Here is a 20650-nt window from a genome sequence, read left to right as displayed (position 1 = left end):
GCAAACCGGCACGAACCCGCTCGGAAACGAATCGCAGCCGTTGCTGTTGTTGTTGTTGCTGTTGGGTTGAACCGGGTACTTAATATTTACACTTAATCTACGACGGACGTGGCCGGTGAAAGCAGCGACGACGGCGAGATGTCATGTTTTTTCGCTTATATGGCAGTGCGAAGGAGAAACCCAAAAAAAAAACCTAGAGAGCCGCAGGCTCATAAATGCGTAAGATGTGTCGTGAATTTCTTTGCGGTTCGCCGGTCAATTTTCTCTCGGTCTCTGTTTGTCTTTTATAAATGCGCAAGTCATTTCGTGTGTCATCGTCGTCGTCGAGGGGTCCACGTTGTGTTGTCGTAGGAAAGGTTTCGGACGTGGCCTTAAGCCACCGCACCGCGCCGTACTGTTCGATTTTCTATCCGATCGCATCCGTAATCAGAAACGGTTGAACTATTGGTGTGCAATATTTGATTCCTCAATAGTATGGTACACCGGCGCGAAAGTCTAGCACACATTTACAGTCATGGCTCGAATAGTAGGAAGTGCCTATGTACTTCAGGCTTAACATTTTATGTTTTGTTCTGCTCCATAAGAGATTTTCGTATTTAATTTTGAAAATGTTTTGATAAAACTGATTCATACATCAAAATATTATAATAACCTCTTTGAGAACATCTTCGAATTAAATATACCAATCTCATACAGGTTTATCAAATCGTATTAAAAATAGCAATAACACTTTTAAAATTTAGTAAAAAATTATCCGCTCTTTTAAAGTTATTTGCCATAATAAACTGGTTTGTGATGTTCAGAAGTTCAGAAGGATATACTTGAGGATATATCATTTATTATTTATTTTGTCTGTATTAACGAGATTTTTAACCCTAGACTAGTTCATCTCGGGACCCACGTTTTACTACCCTTCCGAAGGAAGAACCCACATTTTGTGAGTATGTCGGGAGTGGGATTCGATCCCAGGTCCTCGGCGTGATAGTCAAGTGATCTAACCACCACACCAGGTCCGCTTCACAGGATATATCATTCGCAAATTGAAAGTGATAATGTTTAAATAGTTGTTATTGCTCTTAAATCTAAAGTTACCGCGAGTATTTGGGTTGTAGAAGCATAGAATAAATGCGATGTGAAAATTGTTAATTCAGTAGAATTATCTTAAATTAGAAGAACACTGAGCTAAAAGAGCTTGTTTATATGAAAAAGCTATGGCAATGATGATATATTATCAATTCATTGCTCATATGAACCTATTTGAACAAAACTAATGATCTCCACTTCATGTTACCTAATTTTTCAATATAATATACAACCATAATTAGTGAAAATCGAACGAAAGCAAGTTCACTTTAATAATGATCGCAATAAACCTGCTAACGTGCCTTATGACCATCATAAACCCTATACGCTATGCTATCCAATACAGATAATCAGTGTTGTCATTGCTTCTGCTTTGCTACTAACAGAATCGAACAGAACGCCATCTGTTGAGAGTTCGCCCAGTTTTATTGTCAGTTTAAAAAGATAATAAATTTGCCAAAGAAGTATATCGCGCCAGCAAGATACACGTGAAAGAGTTTTGTTTACTCTTGAATTGTGGTTTTATGAATAGCTTCAAGTATTTCATAATACCTTCCATTATTGGGTGCTGCAAAACGATGAGTCGAGGAGAGCGTCCAACATACCTCTGGTCTTCACAAGATACAACCTTATGCCTTCACGGGTGAAGCGATGCGAAAGAATGCCAGCTAAGAGTTGTGTGCATTGCTGGTAGTGCAGCCTGGGTACTGTTATCCTTTTGACTTTAGCTAGATTGAGAAGGTACGTCTTGAGCGTCTGTTCATCAAGGAGGTGCGGCTGAAACAGCGTATGTTCTGACATGCAGTGGCTGAGTATGAAATGCTGCTCCACCAGAAGCTATACCTAAGGTGGCAGCCCCACCACGGTGGATAGGGGACCTTAGGTCAACAACCTATTGTTTCCGAAACAAAACAAAAAACGTTTCTGAAACCAAAAATGAAAGATTACGAACTGATTCAACGGCAACTACTTTTAGCGCGAAACAACGGACAAGAATTGGAACTTGGAATGTATTAACCCTAGCCCAGCAGGGTAAACTGGCACGACTAGCCAATGAGGCATGTCGTATAGCTTGAGATCCTAGGACTGCGCGAAATCCGTTGGCCGAACTTTGGAGAACACAGATTGGCGTCGGGTCAAATTCTGCAACATTCTGGCCGACGAGGTGAGCATGCTCCTCGCCACCGTGGAGTTTGTTTTCTGTTCATTGTTCACGCCCACGCTGCACTCATGAAGTGCAGTGGGAACCTATTAATGAGATGATAATTGTAGCCAGATTCAGAACACGGGTTCGAAGCCTTACCATGATCCAATGTTACGCGCCAGACTATGCTGCCAAATTGCAAGACAAAGAGAACTTTTGCAGTCAAATGAATGCTGTCGTAGACAAGACTCCGGAAGGTGATATCAAGATCCTTATTGGCGACTTCAACGCGCAGGTTGGTTCAACAACTTGGACTATAAGCACGTCATGGGACGCCATGGTCTCGGAGAAATGAGCGAAAACGGAGAGCTGTTTGCGAGTTTTGTGGCAACAATGACGTGGTGATTGGGGAACCGCTCTTTCCTCATCGACCAGTGCATGAAGAATCAAATCGACCACATCTGCATCAGCCAAAAATGGAGACGGAGCCTTCTTGATGTGCGGAACAAACGTAGCGCCGACATTGCGTCCGACCATCATCTCCTAATCGGCGAGATCCGACTGCTCATTGCTTGGATCCATCGAAAGGAGGAAAACTCGGGCGCCTGTTCAGCACACGCCGACTGGAAGATGCTGCGGTGAATAGGTCCGTCAAGAACGCCTTCATCGCCACCGGCGAGAACAATTTAGGTGAGCTACGCATCCGAAGAAAGCAGTGGATCACACACGGTTACAGAAGTTACACAGATTTGTGTACTACTAGATCAGCCTCACCGCTGTGTCAAATGTACACAGATACTTTTCCGGCTCCAGCGCTGGCATGAAAACAAAATTAATAATTATTTTTGCACTGATCGATTCCTGATAATGCATGTCATCGTTCAGAGAAAATTAGTTATGAACTTTGCTCCCATACCAGCGCTAGAGCCAGAAAAGTGACTGTGTACATTTGACACAGGGGTGGAGGCTGATCTAGTAGTACACAAATCTGTGTACATTGTACACAAGCCTGTGTACATTGTACACAAGCCTGTGTTGTTTCATTTTAGGGTGCAGATGATACCTGGATAGAGAGATAAACGAGCGAAAGAACGCCAAAGCCGCGAAAGAGCGAGTGAAAACACGAGGAGCCAAAGCCGTAGCCCGTCAGCGCTACTCGGCTCCCGAGAAGGAAGTGAAATGTGAATGTAGACGGGACAGAAGAGCGTGGGCGGACTCCCTAGCCGACGAAGGCGAGAAAGCCGCAAACAGCGGCGACATCCGTCTCCTCTACGATGTTTCACGTCGCCTTAGCGGGACTAAGATAAATGCTACGATGCCCGTGAAAGACACATCTGGACAATTAATGACCGACCCGACTGACCAGTTGATACGCTGGTTCGAGCACTTTGGAAACCTTTTCCAAGTGTCGGCTTCGCCATCAACAACTCAGCATGATCCGCCAAGGGTTCGATGCATTACCCGTGTCAACACCGAAGCTCCATCAGTGCAGGAAACAGCCATTCGTTGCATGAAATCGAACAGGACCCCAGCTGAGATGCTCAAAGCTGGTTTCGTATTACCTGCACAACTACTGCATCAATTATTCTGTAACATATGAAAAACCACGACATTTCCGGCCGACTAGATGCAAGGCGTTTTAGTAAAGGTACCACCTGACTGTATGCGATAATATGTCGGGTATCATGTTACTGTGTATCGTCCTCCAAGTCCTCTGCAAGGGATCCTTAACTGGATGCAAGAGAAGATTGACGCAACTCTTCGACGGCAGCAAGCTGGATTCCGTGCCGGATGATCCTGTGTGGACCATATTGTTACGCTCCGTGTCATTCTGGAGCAAATCAATGAATTCCAAGAGTCTCCCTACCTGGTGTTCATTGATTACGAAAAAGCTTTCGACTGTCTCAATCACGAAAACATGTGGAAGGCCCTCAGGCGTAAGGGTCTCCCTGAGAAAATCATCGGCCTCATTGAAGCACAGTTCAGGGCATTTTCGTGCACAACGGTGTTTTGTACGATCCCATCCGGGTCGTTGTTGGAGTGAGGCAAGTGTATCCTATCACCGCTATGTTCCTCATCGTAATCGAGGAGATCCTGGTTGGTGCGATTGACCGTGATGCAAATCGTGGATTGTTGTGGCACCACATTACTGTGGAGCACCTAAATGACTTCAAATTGGCTGATGACGCTGCTCTCCTAGCTCAACGGTGGCGCTCTGATATGCAGAGCAAGCTCGATGATCTTGCCAATCGCTCCTCAGCGGCATCAACGTCAACAAGACCAAATCGTTGGTTGGAGTTGCCTCATTTTTTGAAGTGTGATGAAATGTGTTAACTTTACATAACATTTTTATATACAAAAATCGTTAAATACGTTAAGTAAAAGACATCAAACGTAAATTTAGTTAATTATCTTTAAAATGAGCCAAGAAGAATTAAAATTCAATGAAAGATGACAAAGATATCAACAACCCACTTTTCCATGTTTTACGAAAGTGACCCCAAACCTTTTGTCGATGACATGAAGAGTTAATTTACTTAATAACTTTTTTTTCTAGATTTTTTTAGCTTAGTTTGTAAAAAGCTGTTGAAAGCTTATAGAAAATGGGTTATATTACCGCTCTCATCTTAAAATTTAGTCGACCCAATTTCCAGCGACACTGCCGTAAGTTTATATTCATTTTTTAGAAAATTTGGCAACTTTGGGTTAAGTTTACACATTTTTTTTGAAAAAGTTTCTTCTAAATCATGTTTCTTTGACTTATTATCTTTTGAATGATACCTAGGGTTTTGAAACCGGACGCAAATTGGCGAAGATATGGGCCTAAAAAAATCACATGTTTTTGAGGGGGTGACTCCAAACTTTTGATCGGGAGTGTATGTAGAGCATTTCCAGCTCAGCACGACCTTTTTTTCAAATCAAAGGAAATATTAGCTTATGTATAAGCTTCTATATGAAAATGTTTTTTATGTTTTTTGTTTTGCAATATACTTCACCGAACTTTTGGAAAAAGCGTATGAAAAAATCCATATTTTCTTCTGCAAAAATTTATAACTCGAAAATGGTTTGTTCGACGATGCTTGAGGATATTTAAGGGACTTTTATACACTGAGAGAAACAATAATTGCGGATCTATGTTATATGCTGTATAATTACAATTTTTCAAACACCGTACTCTTCGATTTTTTATTTTTATTTTTTTGTAGAAAGCTGACTTTCAGCCTCCCTGAAAATTTTCCAAGTAGCCCAAGATGGTCAAATGCTTTTGATCTAGCATCGGACTGAAAATCTCATAAATAAAGACATAAAAAAAACAAAAAATGCTATTTTTCACATTTTTTTCAATTTTTGATATCAATCAATCGCGTGAACAAAATCCCATTCACTAGTTCACTTAAACACAAGAAAATTATGAAATTTCAAACAGTGTACATAGCTCGATTTTTATTTATAACTCAATATCTGTTCTTCTTAATTTTTTTGGGGTCAATTCCAAAACCAGCACGTGATTATACATGTAAAATTTAGATCACTAATAGCAGTTCATAGCTTTTGGTCCGTGTTGTAAACTAGTGTTATCAAAGACTTCTAATGAGAAACTATTAATCTAACATCATTTATTCCCATTTGCACGACATAGAGTACTTATCCCAAAAATGCTCTATTCGACGATCAGCTGTACAGTGTATTATATGCTCAATAAGCCCACATGCACTCGACCATTCTCTTTCGCTCTCACGATTTCTTTGCGTATCTATTTAACGCACTGGATACAGAGCTTATACAGTGTAACCGATCTGCCATTCTCCCGCACAACACTCTCGATCTCTTGTTGGAGTCTTCGGCACTCACTTGAAGCTAGAATGTCACGGGGTTTAACCGAAAGCGATCACCACAAGAGCTTAACAATTCACCGACACGAAAGGCCAAAAACCAAATACAGAGCAAGAACAAGAATGGATCATCGGTTCGGTACTTACCACATATTGTTGCAAAATATTGGTTCCGGATTCCCTTGGATAACATTTGAAATTCGAGCACGTGTCCGGGGTTCTCTGTGTTAGGATTAGGGCACGCGAAGGTCTTGCTCCTCCGTCGGATTAATATGGCACACCGTCGACGGTAGCTGCCTTACGGGAACTGGCACAGCAGCAGCGGCAGCAGCAAACTATTCGGGTGATGTACACAAAAATATTAAAACCAGTTTAACAACGTCACGATCGAAAAAACCGCCTTTCGAAAAAATAGTGTGTGAGCAAAACCCGCGATTTCACTTTCACTCGCGTCCGTATTCGTCCAACGCCGCTGAACAACTGCAAAGAGCGCTGCGAGCATGACCATCGACAGTTTATGGATGGATTCGTACAACACCTCCTCCTCCTTGTTGCCTCACTGAACTGGTGGCTTTGGCTTGGCTTGGTTGGTTGGTTGGTTGTTGGTGTTGTGCTTGATGTTGTTATTGTTGCTGTTGATGTTTTTTAGTTTGCGAGGAGCTGGCTGCTGGCCAGGCTGGCCGAAGTAGTATCACAAGTCGTCGAGGTGCCTTTTTTTCTTTCCTTTTTTCCAGTGGCTACCTCAACAGGCTGGTTCAGACACGGTGGGATTTGGTTTTACTTTCATGCGGCGGCGCTTATTCTTATATAGGGATGGCAATTAGCTTGGATGGATGGATTTGTGGACCATTTGTCGGGTAGTTGACTTTTGTCCTAATTTGTTAGAATAGTGCGATGCATATAGTAATACTAATCAGTATGATATTAAGGACAGACTTGTTAGAATCCCAATATGGCCGCCACAATGGCCGACTCTGGGACCTACTCACGATTTTGAAGGCACAAATCTCTTCGTAAACAAAACCACTGTTGTTTGAAGCTTGCTTCTTGAGATTTGTGCATCTGAAGTTCTGATGCACTGTCAAAGCGGGATTTCAAGACGTTTGTCCTTAAGAACCTTTCAAATCATACAGTATGCTGCACAGCACATAGTGCATTGCACACTGCTTCCAAAGGCCCGATTTCGTAATCGACATTATTTAGGGACCGAAGAATTAATTTTAGAAGTTTAACGTCTTCAAAAAAGCTATTTGGTATATAAGCGTCCTTATTTTGAAAGTATCTCCTATATATGTAGTTACGACGAGAAGTGCGAACATTTTTTTTCATAAGTGAATTTAGTCTGTTCATGCTTTCAGCAAAGTGGTGGAAAACTTCATAAAAACTTAATTTTCAGAGATATTGGCCAGTTTTTGTGAACGACCTTTTAAAATGACTTAAAGCTCAGTTGTTCCCAATCTGGGGTCACGAGCCATAGGAATTTCTAAAGAACTTGAAAAAAATGCACATGTTTTTCAGCTTTCTCACTTCAAAGAGGAGTATCTTCATACAGATGTGTAGCAAATATCAGTGATCTTCAATTTGTGGTCAAGGGCATGGAGAATTTCTCAAGAACATAAAGTGTGAGAACGAAATGAAATTGTTTTCGGATTTATAGCCTCGGGAATCACTTATATAGCTGCTTGGCTCAGTGGTTCTCAATATAAAGTCACGGGCCACGTGAAATCGGTTTCGTGTCTCCAACCTAGGCTCCCCTGAGATTTGAAACGCTTACAGTAATAAATGCTCTTTGAGACGCAGAATCTGAAAACTATTTTCACTTTCCTATCACACCTAAGATTTTTGAAAAAATTGCTTGGGCCGTACCTATATTATAATAAGTGCTCCTTGAGACGCAGATTTCTAAAAACATTCAACTCTCCTAAAGCTTTCGGTTCTTGTGAAATTAGCATGACCCGTGACCCCAGCTTGGGCACCACTGAGCATAGCGACGCCACTATATAATAGTAAGTGCTTGTTGAGACACGAATTCACTAACGGGTGTAGATGGTAGCACTGTATTGTACTACAGCCATTCCATTTTCAATCGATATAGTTTAACTCCGATTGTCGTGTAACTTGGTGGGTTTGTAGTTCATTGAAAATAATCATACACGTACACTCCCGATCAAAAGTTTGGGGTCACCCCCTTAAAAACATGTCATATTTTACGGCCCATATCTTCACCAATTTGCGTCCGATTTCAAAACCCTAGGTCTCATTCAAAAGATAATAAGTCAAAGAAACTTGGAACATGATTTATAAGAAACTTTTTCAAAAAAAATTGTATGTAAACTTAACCCAAAGTTGTCAAATTTTCTAAAAAATGAATATAAACTAACAACAGTGTCGCTTAAAATTGGGTCGACCAAATTTTAAGATGAGAGCGGTAATATGACCCATTTTCTATCAGCTTTCAACTGCTTTTTACAGAACTTAGCTAAAAAATCTAGAAAAAAGCTACATATTAAGTAAATTAATCCTTGATGTCATCGACCAAAAGTTTGGGGTCACCCCTCAAAATGGTGTATCGTCCAAAAGTTTGGGGTCACTATCGTAAAACATGGAAAAATGATTTGTTGATATCGTTGCCATCTTTCATTCAATTTTAATTCTTCTTGGCTTATTTGAAACAAAATGAATGATACTTACTGCATAGAAATTGAACCACACATATTTGGTGAAATTTACACACTGAAACTTAACGTAAACTTGCCTCATTTTTTGAAGTGTGATGAAATTTGTTAACTTTACATAACATTTTTATATACAAAATTCGTTAAATACGTTAAGTTAACGCCATCAAACGTAAATTTAGTTAATTATCTTTGAAATGAGCTAAAAAGAATTACAATTGAACTATAGATGACGAAGATATCATCAAATCGGTTCTATAACATTTACCCGAAAACCATTTACCCGAACGTCATTTACCCGAATGCGACAAATACCCGAACGCGACATTTACCCGAATGCGACATTCACCCGAATACGACATTTACCCGAATGCGACACTTACCCGAAAAACGCAAAAAAACCGTGAACTTGATCCCCATATGATTTGTTAATAATAAATATGTTATGGCCCAGTGTTATACAGCCAGCTTTCGTTAGACCTTATAATCAACAGGCCAAGTGATCATCAAACACTCTGGTACAGGACTAAAAGACGGTCAAAATTCAATTATAATTTGAGGATTTTTTAATGTTTTGTTTTTTTTTTAACGTCTCCACATCAGAAGCTCAAACGCCAACCCGAAATCATTCAGGAAGTCGCCCAAAAAGTGTTCACTGTGGACAATTTATTAGAAGTTGATCAAACTTAATCAGTTAGAAAAGGGTAATCCTTGGGCAATCTTTAGCAACGTTGTGAATCATGAAGGTTTACTTAGAGGGGAGAATTAGAATAAGTTAAAATTATCTAATAAAAAGAAATAAAGAAATTAAGGGTTTACGGAAACGTAAGAAGCAAATGCAATGCATTTAAGAAAACTACGACGAAGAGAGAGGTTGCTGATTCAAACATTTGCCTGATATTCAGCGTGCATATCCGATGGCCGAAGACGATGTACTTGTCTATTCAAACATGGATCCTGAAGAGCTCAGTATGCTTACCTAACCGGCCTTTTTTGAAACTATTGTGTTCTCTTAAAATATGCTTAAACATTTGCTATTGGCGCTAATTCCGAATCATATTTTAATAAATAATTCTCCCTTCTTATTAATATAGGCTGTTCTTTGGAAAAATATAATGCTGTTACAATATAGTTGTTGAAGTTTTTATTTGAGAATTCTTTTTATTTCAAGCTATGACTGGTCTTTCGAAGTTATAGCTATTCCTTCGAAAGCTATAAGTATTTTAATCTGAAATGTTTCCTTCTTTTAAATGTTGAATGTTCTTTCAAATAGACGATCTTATAACCATACCACAACGAAGTTCGTTTTTATTATAATTCATTTGGTATTGAATTCTTGCCCCAGACCTTGTCAAATGGCTAGCTTTTTGATAAGTGAGAATTCCCGAAAAGACATCGAGCCATTCGGCTAAAAATCATTCATGCCGAAAGTCATGAGGATGAATGCTAAATTGTCACCAAGGAGTTTAAGATACATTGAACTGTTTTTAGCACAACTGAACATTCGAATGTTATTACTTTTTCATTATCAAGCTTACCATTTTAACGCCACAGGCTGCTTTGAGCTACTTATATACAATTAAATACTCGGTCACAATTAAGCAGCCATACTGCAAGTATTCCCCACTTCTTCTAATATTTGCCTTCTTTTTAAAATAGGATGTTCTTTTGATTTTGCAGAGTTCAACTGTGTACTGTAGCTGAGTTGGTCGACCAAACTGGAAATAGAGGCTATTTTTCGAGTTGGAATGTTACATAGTTTATTTGCAGACGAACTTCTAACTCCTTGAAAGATTTGTCCATCTTTGAATAATAAGCTGTTCTTTCAAGTTAAGATTTACACAATTGACTGGTAGCCAAATTAGCAACCTGATCAGATATTTTCCTTTTTTTTTTTGGAATAGACTGTTCTTTCGAGGCCTGCTAATCGATCGATCTATCATTTTTTCGGCCTAATGACCACTCGGTTAATATGCTGGGCTTACTATCCATTTCTCTTCCTTTAACGGGGTTATAACCCATTCGGGGTAATGGCTTTTGAGATAAAGGCCTATTCGGGGTTTGGATTTCGGGCCGTGGCATTAGGGGCAAATTGGTAGAGTTTCTTTTACAGAAATAGTGTTAACCTCACTAAGTGGTTTGGTGGCCAAACTATTCCTATTCTTCGGAGATTTTTCCTTCTTCTCTTCAAAAGGCTGTTCTTTCGAGTTGTACTGCTGCATATTTTATTGGCGTTCGAACTACTTACTGCATATGAGTTTTTTTCTTCTTTCGATCAACATCCTATGTTCTAAGTTTCATTTTTACAGGATTGAGTGATGGATTCCAAGTCTACACCTAAGAATTTTCCCTTTTTTTTAATAACAGGATGTTCTGTATCGTGAACAAATTGCAAACTTTTCTATCAAAGTTTTTTTTTTCTAATGATATGTTGATTTGCCGAGGGCTGTTCAATAATCCATTCGGCCTACAAATAGAGTTTTTCTCTTCTTTAAATCATAAACAGTTCTTTGCTTATCGAAAGAACAGCTTATGAATTAAAGAAGGGTAAATCTCTACAGGGAATGCCAACAGCAAACACAAAAAATATCAAGCTGCAGTGATTAGTTTTATTCAGGTGTTTGCCCTGTGAATTCCTATCGCGGATCATTTCAGAGAAAATTTAATAAAATGTGTTTTTGAGGAATTCGACATAAAAAATATCTGTCTGAGCCGCAATATAAAATAATACATGTACTTTTTGCATTGAACAAAACAAATGAACTCACTCACAAAATCATTATTTATGCAGAGTAATAAACTATTCGGGTAAATGTCGCATTCGGGTATGTGTCGCATTCGGGTAAGTGTCGCATTCGGGTAAATGTCGCATTCGGGTAAATGTCGCATTCGGGTATTTGGCATTCGGGTATATGTTACATTCGGGTAAATGGTTTTCGGGTAAATGTCTTTCGGGTAAATGGTTTTCGGGTAAATGTTATAGAATCCATCAAATCACTTTTCCATGTTTTACGAAAGTAACCCCAAACTTTTGACTGATGCATCATATTGAGGGGTGACCCCAAACTTTTAGTCGTGACATGAAGAGTTAATTTACTTAATAACTTTTTTTCTAGATTTTTTAACTAAGTTCAGTAAAAAGCAGTTGAAAGCTAATAGAAAATGGGTCATATTAGCGCTCTCGTCTTAAAATTTGGTCGACCCAATTTCCAGCGACACTGCCGTAAGTTTATATTCATTTTTTAGGAAATTTGACAACTTTGGGTTTTTGTTTACATACGCAATTTTTTGAAAAAGTTTTTTTTAAATCATGGTCAAAGTTTCTTTGACTTATTATCTCTTGAATAAAACCTAGGGTTTTGAAATCAGACGCAAAATGGTGGAGATATGGGCCTAAAAAAATGACAATGCGTGGAATTGTTACAATGTGAAAAAATGCAAATGTATTAGTTTTTATAGTCTCGGGATCAAAGGGCTTTTAATTTTTATCAGAAAATTTAGGGAATTTGTCGTAGCATATCAAAAAATTAGAGATGTATGTGTTTTATTTTAAGAGATATGTTTTTAGCAGGTCATTTCATTTAAATTTGATTATATTTTGATTCTTTATAAAGCTGTGCATACCAAAAACACTCAAAAAAGCAATACAATACATATTTTTATGCGTAATTGCAATATTAGGCAGATTTAGAGTAGCTAGTATTAAAACACATGATCCTCTATTTAAAAAAAACACATCTAAGAAATAAAAAACATACATCTTTGATTTTTGATATGTAACGCCAAATTTCATGAACTTTCTGATAAAAAATACAAAACAATATATACAATATATATATATACAATATATAGGTCCAAACGAATAAGGGCTGGGACACTCCACTTACTCTCAAAGTGCAATTTAAACAGCTCATACATTTTTGATCAATAACGACGCCGGCCACGTTTTTATAGTTGGGAAGGGAAAGGAATGTTAGAGTGTTGGTTGTTGCTACTAAAGACCGAGATCACCTCTGCATCTCCACAACCAGCACGGAATGGGAAAGAATGGGAGATCTGGGAGTCACCGTTGGGTCGGTGATGCGATCCATGGATTGGGGATGTTCGTGAGCAGATAGATTGTGTGGTGATTACTATGAAGGATAAGCGGCACAGTCCGCTTTGGTTGCATAACTTGTAGGCGTCATATACACAGTGCTGTGGAAGTTAGAAGGAAGGGAAACGAATTTTTGCAATTTGTTTCTGGTTCTAGCAATGACTATGAACATATGAATATACATAAGTTGTAATATGTAGAGAAGAGATAGAGAGAGAGAAAGTGGATAGAAAGATACAACCACCAAGCCCGTACTTATACTTATACGAATAGTTTGTTGAGAACAAAAATAGGCAATATAAATACATATCTACAAAAGCACGCTAAAAGATTTAAAATTGGTCAAGCGGTTAAAAATTTACCGGATCTCAAAGTTATTTTTTTTTTTTGAAAAAGGTATATTAAAAATTTAATTTGTGGGAGATTCATAAAAAAATATTGAAAATCGGTTGAAAATTGAAAAAAGTTATGACACTTGAAGTGAAACACCTTTTTATTATTCGAAAATTCGACTTTGAAGCTACTGTGCCACCTCCAAATCTCAATATTTTTGGCTCAAATTCAGAGATTGCTCTATTTACGACATTTGAATCCAAAAGAGCTTACTAATTCCAGGTTTCAACAACTTTTGAAAAATAAGCCACAACCTACTGTATGCACAAGAACTATAATTAGTCTTCTACTAAATTTTGCACTAAGTCTCTGATGGGTAACGGCCTCGCAGTCTTTAGCTTAAATAACAAGTGTTCCTTGTTCCAACGGAATTGCCGAAGTAAATATCTTCTGCTAGGAGCAATCAAAGGAATTTCCGAAAGATTTCTTAGATAAATTGCCCATGGAATCTCGAAAGGTATTCATAAATAAGTTCTCAAAGGCATAACATATTATACGTCCCCGATAAAAAAAAATACTTGGAGAATTTCTAAGGCAATGCCGAAAAAATATTCGAAGAAATTACCGAATTGATTACTAAAGGTTTTGCAAGATAAATTCCATAAAAAAGTCAGAAGAATTTTCAAAAAAGCAGAAAAATACCAGAATAGTTGTTAAAGAAAATTAAAATACAAAAAGCTTTAAAAGCTTCCAATTTTATTTTTATTAATGGCACTTTACAGCAATATGCATTTCTGGACAGACCCAATAGGAATAAAACTTCGGTAACAACTTTAGAAGGGTTTGTCGGTGGATTTTTAAACATAATAGCCAAGATTACACATTTCGGAATGGCACCAAATAAGTTGTTAAATTTATTTCCGGTTAAATTTCCGGAGCGATTCGCCCAACAAAAGGGGCGAAGTAATTACAAAATAAAAACAAAAGGAATTGCCGAAGAAAAACAATCCGAAGAAATCCTCGGCAAATTTTGAAAGAAATTCACTAAATTTTCGAACAGTTGAATTGACTAATATAAAAAGTTCACTACACGATTTTTTTTCATATTCTATTGTACTTTTAATAAACGATTCAGCGCTATATGCTAAGACAATCGGAGCCGATAGTTGTTTCAAAGAAGTACTGAGATTGATACAAAAATTTAATTTTATATTTTGTATTCTTGTATTTTATAATTGCTGAGAAGATATTAAGGATTTCAACTACGAACGTGTACCATCATGCATAGCGAGTTTCCTATAATTGTAAATTTTAACTGTGTACATAGTTTATTTCACGCAATACTGATTTTCTAATAGAAAATGTTCAAATGTTTTACAGAAACCATTTTTAATCGTAATTTAAAAAAAGGTAGCGTCTTGTACTATTTGGGCAGGTGCACCTATTTTGGGCACTTGCCGCTATAACTAAGTCAATTTCATACTATTGATGTGCTTTTTTGTATAGGGTTAGAGACCGTATAATTCTCATCGTGTGCAAAAAATTAAGTCATTAGATATAAAATTGACTCCTGAACGGCGTGGAGAACGTAGGCACGGGAGCCCACGGCAACGGAGGAAACGACGACGCCAGTGCAGCGGAGGACGGAAATGAACCAACTCCCACGCTAAGGGAAGTTAAGGATGCCATTCACCAGCTCAAAACCAACAAAGCAGCTGGTAAGGATGGTATCGCAGCTGAACTCATCAAGATGGGCCCAGAAAAGTTGGCCACTTGTCAGCATCGGCTGATAGTCAGGACCTGGGAAACCGAACAGCTACCGGAGGAGTGGAAGGAAGGGGTAATCTGCCCCATTCACAAGAAAGGCGACCATTTGGAATGTGAGAACTTCGGGGCGATCACTATTTTGAATGCTGCCTACAAAGTGCTATCCCAGATCATCTTCCGTCGTCCTAAAACGAATGAGTTAGTGGGAAATTATCAAGCCGGCTTCATCGACAGCCGGTCGACAACGGACCAGATCTTTACCGTACGGCAAATCCTTCAGAAATGCAGTGAATACCAGGTCTCAACGCATCACCTGTTCATCGACTTCAAAGCGGCATACGACAGCAGGGGAGACTGAGGAGACTTGATCCCTGGGGAGACTTGTTCCCCCCATATTTTCTCGGAATCAAAAACTGTTTTCTTCTAGCATTTTTTTTTTCCAAAACTACATCTTGAAAGACGACAATGTTTTGGTTACAATTGATTTTGATTGTGCATTATTTTTTAATGGCTGATGGTTTGTTTTCAGTCCTTCAGAAATCTTTTAGGCGATTCCGAAAAATTTCAATAACTTTGTAAAAATTGAACCAAATCGTGTCAAAATTTTACAGCACATAGTGTAAGCAGTGTTGGTAAAATCACAGTCAAAGCACACTCACGAACCGCTCCTGCGTGAGCAAACTCGCGCGAGATTCTGAATCATTTTCTCACGCATGAGATTTTCATGCAAAATCTCGCTCTCACGAGTCAAGCGCCGAAATCTCGTTCGCTTGTAAAACGAATCCAAATCAATTTGAACGACATCCAATGTTGTTGTACGATAGGCTTGCTTTTGTTCTATCATATAATCCTAAAAACTTCGATGTAAATAATAAGAACACCAAGAAATAACACAATGAGTGAAATCGCGAGTCAACTCATGCATGATTTTTTCGGCGGTGAGTTTGGCGAGTCAAGAATCGCGCGTGAAACAACTCAAGCATGAGATTTGAGAATTTGAGTTTTTACCAACACTGAGTGTAAGTAAAATACTATCAAACGTATTTATTCAAATAAGGCTGTTATATAAATATTTTAATTAAAGCAGCTTGGTACATATATACAACAGTGACATGGGGAGACTTGATCCCTCGAGGATTACACACACATTATACATGTGAAAAATAAAATTCTATTTGGAAGCCTCTATTTACTCGGAATTGTACTATATTCATTGATAAAACATGTCAGATAATTATTATTTTAATACACACCATAAAAAGAGGGATCAAGTCTCCCCATTTTCAAAATACAGCATAAGGCAGCATCCATTTATTACATAACGCTAAAATCGGCACTTTTGAACCACCCCCCCCCTCCCCCCTCCGTAACGTTTTTTTGTATGAATACCCTAAAATTTTTGTATGGGCCGTAATGCGCGGCCGCACTCCCCCCCTCCCCCTAAAGCGTTACGTAATTTGTGGACGGCGCCTAACCTTAACAATTTAAGGAAATATTATAATTTCAAATTCACCATATTCATCAAAAATACAAGAAAACTTGAAATGAAAATGAAAAGGAAGCTTCTGAGGTTATTTTCCCTTTAAATTTACAATGTGCTCAAAAGGAAATCAATTGTGGCCCATTTTAAAAAAATACATTATAAGACATGCCTCCATAAAAACACAGTTTTGAAAACTTTAACAATAATTTAAAGTCCTTCTGTTGTGTATAAACTTGCAATAGATGTTTAGCTTCCATTCTGTACGAAAAACGGATCAAGTTTTGTGTTTTTCTTGAAATTACAGGCAAATTAAGAAAAAGGGATCAAGTCTCCCCAGTCTCCCCTATCGACAGCGCAGAGCTATGAAGAATCATGGACGAAAACGGCTTTCCTGGGAAGCTGACTAGACTGATTAAAGCAACGATGGACGGTGTGCAAAACTGCGTAAGAGTTTCGAGTGAACTATCCAGTTTATTCGAATCTCGCCGGGGACTGCGACAAGGTGATGGACTCTCATGCTTACTCTTCAACATCGCTCTGGAAGGTGTGGTGCGACGAGTCGGGCTCAGCAGCCGGGGAACGATTTTCACAAAATCCGGTCAATTTGTGTGCTTTGCGGACGACATGGACATTATTGCCAGAATATTTGGAACAGTGGCAGAGCTGTACACCCGCCTGAAACGCGAAGCAGCAAAGGTCGGACTGGTGGTGAATGCCTCTAAAACAAAGTACATGCTGATAGGCGGAACCGAACACGACCGGATCCGTCTGGGTCCTGGGTAGTAATGTTACGATAGACGGGGATACTTTCGAAGTGGTGGAGGAATTCGTCTACCTCTACTATCCTTACTGACGGCTGACAACAACGTGAGCCGTGAAATTCGGAGGCGCATCATCAGCGGAAGTCGGGCCTACTACGGACTCCAGAAAAAACTGCGGTCGAAAAAGATTCACCCACGCACCATGCACAAAACGCTAATAAGACCGGTGGTCCTCTACGGGCACAAAACATGGGCCATGCTCGAGGAGGACCTGCAAGCACTCGGAGTTTTCGAGCAATGCGTGCTAAGGACGATTTTCGGCGGTGTTCAGGAGAACGGTGTGTGGCGGAGAAGGATGAACCACGAGCTCGCTGCACTTTACGGCGAACCCAGCATCCAGAAGGTGGCCAAAGCCGGAAGGATACGGTGGGCAGGGCATGTTGCGAGAATGCCGGACAACAACCCTACAAAGCTAGTGTTTGCAACTGATCCGGGTGGCACAAGAAGGCGTGGAGCGCAGAGAGCACGATGGGCGAACCAGGTGGAACGTGACCTGGCGAGCATTGGGCGACACAGGGAGGAGAGCAGCAGCTACAAACCGAGTATTGTGGCGTACTAGGGTAGGTAATCAAAAGTTGAACCAAATTGCAGCTCTCCGCAGTAGCGCAAATTTGGAGTGATTTTTTCTGCCACATGGAAATAATTTACTACGGCAAAATTTTATGTACATGAAAGTCACGGGTATAAGCTTTCTCTTAAGTGGTAAAAAGTTTGTATTTGCACCGAATTTCATTGAAAAATTCGATTATTCGTCAACAATGATTTTAATCTTAATTTGAACCATCATAATCATAGTTTGAACCCATTTTAATCTTAATTTGAACTACTGGCGGCAGCAGCTCGAGCATCTCCCACAACAGCCAATTTCGTGCTGAACAATAGAAAAACACATGGATCTGCTAATTCCCATAACTATTTATCATTAGGCAGTGGAATTTCAACTAAGAATGTTTTAAACTCTTCAGGAACTTGGAAACTAAATTTGGAATTTCTCATCCCCCAAGAGTAAACAAAACAACCACTAGCGCAGTCTGTTGGCCAACACTGGAAGCTCGCCCCCGTTTACTAGTTCAAATTTAGATTACAAATGGTTCAACTTAAGATAACATTCTCCAAGTAAGAATTAATTAAATTTGATAATTTTATGACAAATAATGCGGAATATTATTCGGTTGATCGGTTCTACGATAAATTAGCTTTCATTTGACGTGTTCACATATTGCGTGTGATACAATGTATGAGCTGTACGAGTGCACCAAAAATGTGCTTTCTCTGGGGGGAAATGGGTGAAATCACAGTGATTTTTCAATTGCCTGTTTTCCATGACAAAAACGCCTTTTTCAATGCTTTTAAAGTCCATGTTATCAGGTTATATTACGGAAAGCTGTTTAACATCTTTTTCAGAACAATATTTGCCTAAAAAGTACGTCGTTTTAATGAATTTCGAAATGGTTCAAATTAAGATTACAATTTGACTAGTTCAAAGTTTGATTTCTTACCCTATTGTTGATTATGTCTTGTCTTAAATGTGATTTTGAACAAATAAATGTATGTATGTATATAAAATTGTTCGCAAAACTTATGAACACAACAACAGGAGGATGAGGATGAAATACAACAGGAGATATTTTGATCCTTCCTCTGTGTATGGGAACCAATTTTAAAAATATTACTCCATTATGTTATAAAAAAAACTAGAACCAGACAATCAGGAAATGCATACAGTTTCGCTCTAAAAGTTTTTTTTTTTTGAAAATATATCTGTTAGATATTTCTTTGTAGATTTATCAGTAAATCCTAGAGCATTTTCTCGATGAAATCATCAAACTTCTTCAAGAACACCATCAGCAATCATACCAATATCTCAATACTCTGAAAGGGCAATAAATTGAATGAATATTCAGGGGATTCTTCCTTCTTTCAAACATAATCAGTTCTTTATATGAATTTGGCCAAACGATTTTTGGCCAAATGTCTTTTTACTAACGACTAATTGTCCTTCGGCGAAATGTCTTTCTACAACAACCATCTGTTACAAGACCTACTTTACGAATGCTACTGGAAATTCATTGAGAAACTCATAATAATCAGTTGTAAGGATGGATGCGCATGGTCGCCCACTTGTCAAATTTCAGTTCTTTGAACTACAGGGGGTGGCCAAAATGTTTGAGATAGGCAACTTTTTTTTTCTCTCACAAACAGTTCAACAAGCTGTAACTTTTCATAGAGTGCATCAAAAAATCTCAAATTTTGACTGTTAGTCAACCTATTATATGTGCATCATTGGTACAAATTTGAGCTCGATTGATTAATCTTCCGCGAAGCTAGAACCGTTCCCGTAAAACACTATTTTTAAGACAATCAATTTTTGAGCTGTAATATCTCGGAGACCAGTGAACCGAATTGAATGAAATTTTGAGCGATTATCAACAATGTGTTAATGCTTCAAAATTCTTCAAAACATAGGTATTTTTTAAACGTTGAAAAAAGTTATGATGATTTGGCATAATAGATTGACAAACAGTAAAAAATTTAAAATTTTTCATGCACTCTATGAAAAGTTACAGCATGTTGAACTTTTTTGTGGAAAAAAAAGTTGCGTATCCCAAACATTTTGGCCATCCCCTGTATATCCTCGTACAAACAACTAGGGGAAAGTGGGGTAAGATGCCAGTTTTCAAACTTTCATCGTTTTCAATGATAATTAGCTTCATTAGCTTTCAAAGTGGTAACAGCAACTAGACAATATTTGCTCGATGCTTCAGCAAAAATATTCACTAAACAATTGCATTTTAATCGATTTTTAGCGATTTTAAAAACGGGTTCGTAAAACGGAAGTGGTGCCCCATCTGCCTTGGGGTAAGATGCCACTTCATGAAAACATTCAAAAATTACGTCCATCAGTTTTCGGACATTTACTACTCCCTACTCAATCAATGGAGAGTCACCCCTTCCCCGCAAATCGATGATCGTCATATATTTGAATGACCCCTTATATGGATAGCGTAGACATCAACAATCATGCGCCTCCATGTGTGCCTCAATCTCGTTGGAAACACTTTGCTGGTAATAAAATCATCAGAAAACCTTAATTACAAGCACAAAAAACCGGAAGTTACCAATTTTCATTAGGAAATCAAAAGATTTTTCGTGGGTTTGGCGGCCTAGCTTCTAGAAGAATGTTTGATACAAACATATCTTGACACCATTCACCTATAGTAATGATCAGGTCTCATTCAGGAATGATTGTATGAGCTGGGCCATTTTACCTCATCTTGGCATTTTGGGCTTTGTTTCCCCAACAGCCGGGCACTTCAATAAGTTTGTCACTTGGCAGGGACTCAATAATAACATTATTAATTCTTTCCCTACTGTAGACAATTGATAGACTGATGAAAATTTAAAAGATACAGTA

General features: G+C 38.6%; 1 protein-coding gene across 3 annotated transcripts in view; it reads right to left on the bottom strand.

Annotated features, from left to right (window-relative positions):
* The window catches only part of LOC109433068 (facilitated trehalose transporter Tret1), a 151220-nt gene that overhangs the window by 115076 nt on the left and 15494 nt on the right, over nucleotides 1-20650 (bottom strand). The window contains exon 2 of one of the 3 annotated variants that reach the window (XM_062851205.1): nucleotides 6208-6460. In XM_062851205.1, coding sequence (XP_062707189.1) covers nucleotides 6208-6253 — 46 coding nt within the window. In that variant the 5' untranslated portion in view covers nucleotides 6254-6460. Of the gene's footprint in view, nucleotides 1-6207; nucleotides 6926-20650 lie in introns of those variants that run through there. The other 2 variants (XM_019709455.3, XM_062851204.1) reach the window with 2 other exon arrangements.

Source organism: Aedes albopictus, chromosome 2 (genome assembly GCF_035046485.1).
Source record: "Aedes albopictus strain Foshan chromosome 2, AalbF5, whole genome shotgun sequence".
Taxonomy (NCBI): Eukaryota; Metazoa; Arthropoda; class Insecta; order Diptera; family Culicidae; genus Aedes; species Aedes albopictus.
Note: the sequence above shows the minus strand (reverse complement) of the source record. Positions and strands in the feature narration are given on the sequence as shown.